General features: G+C 35.8%; 1 protein-coding gene across 1 annotated transcript; it reads left to right on the forward strand.

The window, feature by feature from the left end:
* Positions 1 to 2,060: 2,060 nt before the first annotated feature.
* On the forward strand, positions 2,061 to 8,238 carry LOC109051635 (mismatch repair endonuclease PMS2-like). The gene is given in 15 exon segments (XM_042768278.1): positions 2,061 to 2,066; positions 3,173 to 3,311; positions 3,396 to 3,482; positions 4,099 to 4,201; positions 4,371 to 4,557; positions 4,635 to 4,802; positions 4,943 to 5,043; positions 5,171 to 5,270; positions 5,376 to 5,460; positions 6,007 to 6,159; positions 6,245 to 7,094; positions 7,186 to 7,353; positions 7,444 to 7,544; positions 7,630 to 7,799; positions 7,988 to 8,238. Coding segments are annotated over 15 exon segments (2,556 nt in total). The 3' UTR covers positions 8,126 to 8,238.
* Positions 8,239 to 11,218: the final 2,980 nt, after the last annotated feature.

Consider the following 11,218-nt stretch of genomic DNA (forward strand, 5'->3'; position numbering starts at 1 on the left):
CTGAACGTGTATTCCATTATAGTTAATCAGAACTACTTCCTTGTCGAAGCATTGGTTTTTCACACTGAACAATGAAAACACACTTTTAAAATTCCCGCGCTTCTTTTTTTGACCTGGATACCGCAGGGAGCAGAAGCTATCAAAATACCTACAATGCAACCCTTAAGTTAAGATTCTGTGACTGATACCATATATATTGCTACAGATAAAAAAAATGTCAGATTCAAGGTAAGTGTTTTATTAGCTTGCATAGTCTTTATAGTAGTTTTGCTACATTAGAACAACGAAAAATAATAGATTGGTGGTGATAGACGATTATCTTCTTATTCTGGACACACTGTTTTACTCTAGTGTTATACACAGTACTGTTCACTAATGTTTCCCTTTCATATTCTGTGTTTTTAAATTCCTAGCACAGTTTCTGCAGGAGCCATAAAGGCAATAGACAAACAGTCTGTGCATCAGATCTGCTCTGGACAGGTGGTGCTGAGTCTGGCCACAGCTGTGAAAGAGCTGGTGGAGAACACAGCATTGATGCTGGTGCCTCTTAATGTCGGTTGAGCTCAAGGGATGAGAGCATGAGGAAACATTGCATTTGAGGGGTCATGCTACATTTGCTCAAGTGGTTTTGTTTTCATGCAGATGTCAAGCTAAAAGACAGTGGAGATAGAGTTAGTGGAAGTTTCCGACAATGGAAAAGGTGTTGAGGAGCAAAACCTTTGAGGACTAAGTAAGTTGCTTGTGAGCATTAGAGATACAAGTCTGTGGCATGCTTACACTTCTGGTCAACAAGTCTGAAATAGTTAAACATTTTAAAAAAGATATCTCTTAGGTTTACCAAGGCTGCATTTATTCATATTTTTTAAATATATTTTCAAATGAATCAATTGATTTCCTGTGATAGCGAAGCTGAATTTTAAGCATTTCTTCTTCGACTGTCACATGATTCTTCAGAAATCATTCTAATATGCTGGGCTGATCTGGTGCTCAAGAAACATTCTGTTATGTATCAATGCTGAGAAATAGTTTTTGCTTTTTAATATTTTGTGGAAACCAAATGATTTCTGAAAGAATCAGACAGACACTGAAGATACTGGAGTAATGACCTGCAGAAAATTCAGGCTTTACACCCATCACAGGGATACAGTTATGTTTTAAAACGTATTTAAATAGAAAACAGCTCTTTTAAATTGCAATAATATTTCACAATGTTACTGTTTTAATTATTGTATTTTTGATCAAAGGCAGAGGCAAATTCCTGGATCGATGGATACTTGGTCTCCCCGGCCAGCAACACTTCACGATTGTTTGTCCAATTCTGAGGCTACAATTTATATAACATATAAAAAGATTGAAATACTATATGTTTGATTATGTCCGAATATCAATACACAAAATAAGTGAAAACTAACCAAACTGAGTCTAAAAATAGACTGGATTCGAGGTTTCTTACCTTCTGCAATAACTTTGGCAATTAAAGCAATAATGTCATTTTCCCCTGAATCCATTTAGACACCAAACATTTTACGGTACGTTCTTTTTTCTTAACAGCTGAGCAAATAGAAATACACCAATTGCTGCATCTGAGTGTACAGTAGGGGTGGGTAAGGTCTAAGTAACTTATCAGCTTGAAAGATTTTCAAGTTACCCCTCCCCAAACCCCTAAGAAGTAACAGAAAAAATATTAGAGAGGAGGGACATCTTAAAAATGCATTAAATCAATTAAGTTGTTAACATACTACTTTGACAGATTATGCACATGCTATTTAAAGCCATTAACATCCAAAAGAAAGTAAATAACGTTAATACTTGGTTTATAAGACCAAACTCTAGCCATGACTTCAGTCGGGGATGAAAGGGGCCGCACTATATATCGCAGTGGACTCACTATCAAACTGGACGTCTTCCTCGGTATCTGTCAGGCTGAATATTCCTCCTCTTGATCTTCTGTCTTGAGTGGAAAGGCCCCGTCGGATATGAAAGCTACGGCTGTTAAACGGTAGACACTACACACGCTACTCGAACTTTCCTCTGCCATGAGTCTCTCTGTTGTGTGAAACATGACCGTTTGCTAAAAGACACTTCTGTTTATCCCATTCAGTAGCTCCATTCAGAAGGGCCAAAGTAATAAAAAAAAACGCCCTTTTAATTTGGCAAACCCCACTTACACGTTTTAAAACACTGGCCGATTAAAATACCACTACAAACCGACAGTCACCTGCCATGTTTCTACGAACAATTCAGGAAGTATCTCTAAATTACTACCATGTGATGACGTGATTGAACAACTTATGATAATATGCATTCTAAACATAAATCGAATAATCATTTTCTTGATTTATTGTAGTTTCTACATACTTTTATCTCCATAAACAACACAAGTTACAAGAAAATAACCTTAACAATGTTGTAGCGTCAGTGTCAGTTTCGGCTAATACTAGAACTGAACTTTTTCCACAGTCCCTACTCGGGCAACCACGCGCAGGATGATGAAACGTTTTTTAAATATTACATTAAAATATCGTACTTTAGTTTTATTACAATGCATCGCAATCTGATACGTAAATAAAATTTAACAAGAAACAATTAAAAAAAATAAAACGCATTAAAACGGAAAGACGAAACAGTGCACTTTGTGTACATAGTTGATCACATTGCATGCTACGCAAAAACATGTGGTGACCTGACGTTGTGCGTCACACCGCGGGAAACGTCTACAGAGAGGCAGAGAACTATTAAGTTGTGCGCATGTTTATTGCATATGGAATACTGAAGTGTATTCCATTATAGATAAATCAGAACTCTACTTCCTTGTCGAAGCATTGGTTTTTCACACTGAACACATGAAAACACTTTAAATTCCTGCTTCTTGTTTGACCTGGATACCGCAGGGAGCAGAAGCTATCAAAATACCTACAATGCAACCTTAAGTTAAGATTCTGTGACTGATACCATATATATTGCTACAGATAAAAAAAATGTCAGATTCAAGGTAAGTGTTTTATAGCTTTGCATAGTCTTTATAGTAGTTTGCTACATTAGAACAACGAAAAATAATAGATTGGTGGTGGTGATAGAGATTATCTTCTATTCTGGACACACTGTTTACTCTAGTGTTATACAGTACTGTTTACTAATGTTTCCTTTCATATTCTGTGTTTTAAATTCCTAGCACAAGTTCTGCAGGAGCCATAAAGGCAATAGACAACAGTCTGTGCATCAGATCTGCTCTGGACAGGTGGTGCTGAGTCTGGCCACAGCTGTGAAAGAGCTGGTGGAGAACAGCATTGATGCTGGTGCCTCTAATGTCGGTGAGCTCAAGGGAGGAGAGCATGAGGAAAACATTGCATTTGAGGTCATGCTACATTTGCTCAAGTGTTTTGTTTTTCATGCAGATGTCAAGCTAAAAGACAGTGGAATAGAGTTAGTGGAAGTTTCCGACAATGGAAAAGGTGTTGAGGAGCAAAACTTTGAGGGACTAAGTAAGTTGCCTTGTGAGCATTAGAGATACAAGTCTGTGGCATGCTTACACTTCTGGTCAAAAGTATGAAAATAGTTAAACATTTTTAAAAAAGATATCTCTTAGGTTAATACCAAGGCTGCATTTATTCATATTTTTAAATATATTTTCAAATGAATCAAATTTATTCCTGTGATAGCGAAGCTGAATTTTAAGCATTCTTCACTGTCACATGATTCTTCAGAAATCATTCTAATATGCTGCTGATCTGGTGCTCAAGAAACATTCTGTTATTATCAATGCTGAGAATAGTTTTTGCTTTTTAATATTTTTGTGGAAACCAAATGATTTCTGAAAGATCAGACAGACACTGAAGATCTGGAGTAATGACTGCTGCAGAAAATTCAGCTTTACCATCACAGGGATAAGTTATGTTTTTGGTAAAATATATTAAAATAGAAAAACAGCTCTTTTAAATTGCAATAATAATTTTCAACAATGTTACTGTTTTAATTATTGTATTTTTGATCAAATAATTTCATGTGAGCTTGAGAGTTCTTTCAAAAACATTATAAAATCGAAATGATTTAAAATTTTTGACCGGTAGAAACTTATTTGTGTCCTTTCAACTCCTGCAGCTTTAAAACACCACACCTCTAAACTAAGGGATTTTTCCGACCTGATACACGTGGAGACGTTTGGGTTCCGTGGTGAAGCACTGAGCTCACTTTGTGCTCTTAGGTAACACTTCACTTTGGATTTGTCCTCTTAATTTTTACAATATGATGAGTGTGATGATTAGAGTATAGTGATGATCTCACAATTGTTCATGGTCTGATATCTTATTTTATTAATCTCTCTATCCACTAGTGATTCCTTAATGTACACTGTTTTTACTTTATGATCGCAGTGATCTTAGTGTTGTGACCTGCCATGAGAGCGCTCAGATCGGAGCTCGGCTGGTGTATGACCATAATGGTCATCTCACTCAACGTGTGCCGCACCCCCGCCAACCTCATGGCACTACTGTCACTCTGCAGAAACTCTTCTCCACATTACCTGTCCGACACAAGGAGTTCCAGCGCAACATCAAGAAGGTCTGCTGGGAGATACTTGGGTACAGGGGTGGTTTGCATTCATGTTTAGAAAGAAATTAACTAGAGTTTCTTCACAGGAATATTCCAAGATGATATTCGTCTTGCAGTCCTACTGCATCATCTCCACTGGTGTGCGTATTACATGCACCAACCAGACGGGACAAGGCAAGCGCACCACAGTACTGTGCACTAGTGGGAGTAACAGCATGAGAGACAACATTGGAGCTGTGTTTGGACCTAAACAGGTGAGAATGACCTATTCTCTGTTCTTACACCAATATACAAACAGAACACACTTTGTTATATATCATAACAAGTACATTTACTATTGTTTATCCCTGTTGTTTGAAAGTAACATGTATTTTCTCATTTTTACTATACACAGCTACAAAGTTTGATTCCCTTCCAGCAAATATCTCCCGGTGAATCAATTAAAGAAGGACTATGGTCTCGGGGGTAGGTAGATGTTCCTAAAGACCTTTTTGTGTGAGTTGTTCTGTGTAAAACACATGAATTTGTTTGTGCACTTTCTGTAAATAAGGTAATGAAAACCATTTTATGACTTTGAATGTTCCTGTGTAAAGTGATTGTTATTGATGATATTAAATTCTAGCATTGACGGGTTTGTGTCACAAGCGGATCATGGTGTTGGACGAAGTGCTACTGACAGACAGTTCTTCTTTATCAATAAAAGACCCTGTGATCCAGTAAAGGTGTGGTCTCTCTTTTTAAATATGCTTGTTTGTGTTCATATAATTATATCTAATAAGTATGACATCATTGTTGTTGTTGTCTTTTTTTTATATATATATTTGCAGGCCTCCAAGCTTGTGAATGAGGTTTATCACATGTACAATCGGCATCAATACCCTTTTGTCGCTCTAAACATCACTGTTGCTTCAGGTAAGACTTGACAGAACAATAAAGAAATTAAATTGTATATAAAAGTGTACATTACTGTTACACTACTGTATCATTTGATTTTAATTGATGAAAAGTGTCAGTAAAATATTTACAATGTTACAAAAAATCTATTATGAATAAAATGTTCTTCTAAACCTATAATATAAAACTTCATAATGTATGTGTGTGTTTATATATATATATATATATATATATATATATATATATATATATATATATATATATATATATAATATTACTAATATATATATGTATAAACAGATTCCACAAGAATATTAAGCAGTAATGGCTGCTGTGCAATCACAGAAATAAATTGAATTTTAAAACAATTGCAATAGAAACCAGCTGTTAAATTGTAATAATATTTCACAATATTACTAAACAATCACTGCATTTTTTATCATATAAATGGAACCTGGGTGAGCAAAAGGGACTTAAAACATAAAAAATAAAAATGCTTAATGCAATTAATTTATTGATACTTGTCATTTATATTCAAAGTTTTAATTCTTTGTTTTACATTAGACTGTGTCGACGTGAATGTGACTCCAGACAAACGTCAGATCCTTCTACAAGAGGAAAAACTCTTGCTGGCAATTCTGAAAAGCTCACTCATGGCTATGTTTGAGACTGGTGTCAATAAAATCAGTCTCAATCACATTACTCCAGCAATTACCAGTAAGTACATCAGACTTTTTAAGACATATGATATGTTGTCTTGAAGTGTTATTACAGATGTTGTTGATGTTGTTCTTCATTCAAGACTTGTGTAGACCAACCGAGACAAGTGCTGGTTCAGAAGATCGGGAAATAGGTTCTGTCTCTGAAGCACTTCCAGATGATGAACCCCCAAAGACTTCCATCAATCTAGCTCGACTTAAAGAAGCATTTTCAAACAATCAGGTTCCTGGAATTGGGTCAAAGCAGTCTAGTCATAAAGCTGCCTGTTCTGGTTCTTCTCAGAAGAAGATGTTTTCCTTTGTGAGCTGCTCTAAAAAAATGACAGACATTATGAGGGCCACCTTTTTAAAGTCCTCTCCAAGTTTCGCTGCCGTTTCCTCTATAAAAAAATCAACTGTTTGTCTAGCTAAATATAAAAGCACCTTTGATAATGATGCTGAAGATTCTGAGGCTGCAAACCAAATTTCAGCTGAAGATGATCCAGAGATTTTACATGAAAACAATTCAGAGTCAGGTTTACACCCTAGTATCTATGAAACTGATGTTAAAGCTGAGACTATCAGTGAACCTGTAGATGAGAAGTTCTGGAGTTATAAACCTTTGGTGCCGGAGACAAAGTTAGAGCAACACCAGGACAGAATTTCCAGTCCTGAAGCTAAAAGAGCTCGATATGAATCTGAACCTCTAGCACAAAACTGTTTGGTGGACTCCAAAAACAAGAATGCTTCTACGCAATTGGATTCACCTGTCAGCATACAGAAGAACACAGTGCTTTTGCAGTTTTCTCTGCAGGAACTTTCTAAAAGGATGCAGAGGCTACAGGCTCAGAAGAAAGAGAATCATGAGCAAGAGCTAAAATATAGACGGTTCAGGGCAAAGATTAACCCTGGTGAAAACCAGAGTGCTGAGGACGAGCTTAAGAAAGAAATAAGGTTTATACTGATCTTTTGATTGATTTCTTAAAGTACCAAAATCAGCATCAAGTTTATATGCCATTTACAAAGCTTCAACTTTTTCTTACAGCAAAGACATGTTCAAGGATATGGAAATCATTGGTCAATTCAACCTGGGTTTTATTATCACCAAGCTGAAATCTGACCTTTTCATAATTGACCAGCATGCCACAGACGAAAAGTACAATTTTGAGATGCTACAAAAGAATACTGTCTTAAAGGGACAGCGACTCATAGCGTAAGTCACACTTTGCGGAGATAAGTGAAACTGGGAACATGTAGGCCTATTTATTTTAAAACTAACTTATTTTTTTCTTTTAATATGCAGTCCACAAAGTCTCCATCTCCCAGCTATCAGTGAAACTGTGCTCATGGAAAACCTTGAAATCTTCAGAAAGAATGGTTTTGACTTCCTCATTGATGAGGATGGTGGGTTATCTACTGTAGTAGTGCTTCATATCTTATATGGTACCTTTTCTTCCAGATTGATGTGGGGTGGTGTTGTGTTTTTCAGCTCAGGTTATGGAGAGGGTGAAGCTGGTGTCTTTACCTACAAGCAAGAATTGGACCTTTGGCCCAAGTGACATTGAAGAACTCATCTTCATGCTTAGCGACAGTCCTGGAATCATGTGTCGACCTTCTCGTGTGAGGCAGATGTTTGCATCCAGGGCATGTCGCAAATCGGTGAGTGCCGTTGATGTTTCTTTTTGTCAAGAACATTTTTCAGGCCTGTTCTAAGCTACCTGTCTGTTATTTATCAATTGTACCCAAGTAAATAAATACCTGTAAGGTAGAGCAGAGTCTGTGATTGAGCTGTTGCATGTTTGTGTTTTTGTCTTGTACAGTTTGTTAATGTGAGTGTGTTTATACAGGTGATGGTTGGCACTGCCCTGAACACCAGTGAAATGAAGAAACTTGTGCTTCACATGGGGGAAATTGAACAGCCCTGGAATTGTCCACATGGTAGACCCACCATGAGACACCTTGCTAATCTGGATATGGTTTCTTAGTACAAAGGCATCTGCTTTTGTGCCGCATTTGTTCATAGTGCCTGTCAAACAATATTGTTTTAATTAAGGATTTTATTATTTGTAGTTTTTATAATAAACTAACTTTTTCATTATGCATTTGCAGCTTTATTATTGTAATTAATTACCTCTGATGTTACGTTTTTTTTTTTTGTTTGTTTGTTTGTTTTTTTGTATATATTATTTCTTTAAGGTGAGTAGATTTTAAAGGTCAAAATCCATAACCACCTAGTGCATGAGTTTTACAGAATATTAAATAATTAAAGTTGTCATGGTTTACGCACTCTTATGTCATTCCAAACCTGTATGCCTTTTTCATTCATGGAACATGAAGACATTTGAGAAATATATATATATATATATATATATATATATATATATATATATATATATATATATATATATATATATATATATATATTGTCCATACAGTGAAAGTCAATGATCCTCAAAAACAGTTTGGTTACCAACATTCTTAAAAGTATTATTTTCTTTCTTCTACAGAAGAAAGTAATTGGAACTACAAAAAAAAAAAAAAAAAAGTATTGTAAATAACAGATAAATAATGAATTTTAATTTTTGAGTGAATTGTCCATTTAAATGTGCATGTACAAAAGCTGACTTTAAAAAAAAAAAAACCTATCAAGAGAAATATTTACTGGAGTAAAGAAAAAGTAACGACTTTCCCAGGCCTGCCGTCACATTAAAATATTTGCATTCAGCAGGTCCTCTTAATTATTTTGGCAAGTCTAACTCGCCGTACTTAACATTCCTAGACTGTTTCTATGTACACTCCACTGGGATTCCTGCTATTTGGTGTCAGTGAATACTTCTAAATCTTTTTTCACCTAATACAAAATGATTAAAGTGGAGATGTGTTTCATGGAGAAGGTGTCGCTTATCTTCAAGGTGGCCACATTTACAAGGTGACTAATAAATGACGGGACTAAACTAGGACACCAGTATAATCTAATTAAAATTTATAATAGCTTTTATTAACTTAAATTACTACATAATATATTCCTCAGATCTTAGAAAATTAAAAATGTGTAAATAGAAATGTTGTGAAAATTTAAGTTGTATAATTTTATACATTCTCTATTAAGCCCATGATTTTTCAAACATTTTAATAGAAATATTTCAGTTTAATTTGTAGAGCACTTTTCATAAACAATGAATAACGTGTATGTAGTACCCTGTAAAACAAAAATTCTCCTCACTAAACCAAAAATTATTATTTTTTTGTATTTCATTCTTGCTGATAAAATATACCTCCTTGTCATTGGTTTTCTCAAATGTCCAACTATAGACCCTGTTTGAAAAAAAAGTATTTTATTATCTGGTCAGACGGTTTAAAGTATCAGGTAACATTATGTAAAATGTTAATGGAGAAGGACACTAAGTTGTGCGATGTAAATGTTCATGTACAGGTTTTAAGCAAGTCACAAAAGTGTTTTAGTTACAGGGGGGGGTTTTTTTCGTTTTTTACACGTTTCTGAGGTTTCGCAAATTTGCGCTTATGAGGGAGAGGTACACGAAGCTGTCCATCATGGTGTTGGGATGTATGTGCCAAAACTTCCACTGTGTACAGAGGTCAATGGTATCTGGGCAAAAGACAAGGGCAGGTATGTATGTGCACACATTAATTGTCTGGGCTTCACTCAGAAGCATTGAATAATAAATATCTTTAAAGTTTACTGGTGTCCTGTGATGGTTACGGGGGTAACCAAGCAGCTACAAAGTTGTACAAGGGAGAATTGGTGAACAACTGCAGAGAGGGCTGGGGAAAGCAGTGGTATATGGTATCAATGCACATTTCTTTACAAATATATTTTTTTCTCTTTAAAAAATATTTTAAAATTTAAATAAATATGTAGTCTATTGTTAAGTTTATTATTGAGTCTTTACAAATAGAGTCCTCACTAAAGTTCCCATCTGGAAATTCATATGAGGGACAATGGAAGAACAATGTTCGACACAGAGAAGGAACGGTGAGATGGGTTCAGCTGAATCAGCAATAGTGTGGTTCTGTAAAAGAGCTCCATGCTCTCAGTACCCAGTGTGGCTGTGTATTGTGGAAAGTAAAAACATGGACAGGTAAACCACCTTTCAAATTGTGAAGATTTTATATGGTTGTAGGATTCCAACACTGCAGATGGTCTTTTGCAGGGGAGGTACACTTTTGTTGTGGGATTACGACTCCGTTTTCAGATGAGAGTATTACGTAATATTCATTACCAGAAGCAATATATATTATTAACGCTCTGGAATACTTGATTTTGATTGGTCAAATAATGAAGTGAAGTAAAGTGACATGTGGCCAAGTATGGTGACCCATACTTAGAATTTGTGCTCTATATTTAACCCATCCAAGTGCACACACACACCCGGAACAGTGGGCAGCCATATTGCTGTGGCACCCAGGGAGCATTTGGGGGTTCGGTGCTCAAGGGTGTCACCCCAGTCGTGGTATTGAGGGTGGAAGAGAGCACTGGTTATTCGCTCCCCCCACAACAATTCCTGCCATACCTGAGACTCGAACCCACAACCTTCAGGTTACAAGCCGACAATAAACCATAGTCCACCCTAACCGATTTCCAACATAGCTAAATTTAAATCTGTAATCAAAAAAAAAACCTCTTTATATTTATTTTATTTATTGCATACTATAAATATGTATTGAATTAAACTCACATGAATCATTAAGGTCCATTTATTTTGTTAGGAGTAATAATGTACTATCAGGATGTTACAAGGCTCCTCTGGTTCATCTTGGGCTCTCATTTACCTTGTTAGGGTTTAGTTTCCAAAAATGTAGTGTATTATGTGGTGTACTATGCCCTACTAAGATTTTTTTTTTTTAATGTTCTTCTTTAATCTAACAGTGTTTATCTCTGTACATTAGATGATTTATCAAACAGAGCTTCACAGTCGAGCACAAACTCCTCTTTTCTGGCATTTTCTCCCATGTTGACAGTAAAGTCTCCTGATATTTGTAGATTAAGATGAAAACTAACCAGACTCCATTAAGGCGGTCTCATCTTTTGAAACGTTTCAGTCATTCCTATCTGATGA

The sequence above is a fragment of the Cyprinus carpio genome, chromosome A12 (assembly GCF_018340385.1).
Source record: "Cyprinus carpio isolate SPL01 chromosome A12, ASM1834038v1, whole genome shotgun sequence".
NCBI classification, from domain to species: Eukaryota; Metazoa; Chordata; class Actinopteri; order Cypriniformes; family Cyprinidae; genus Cyprinus; species Cyprinus carpio.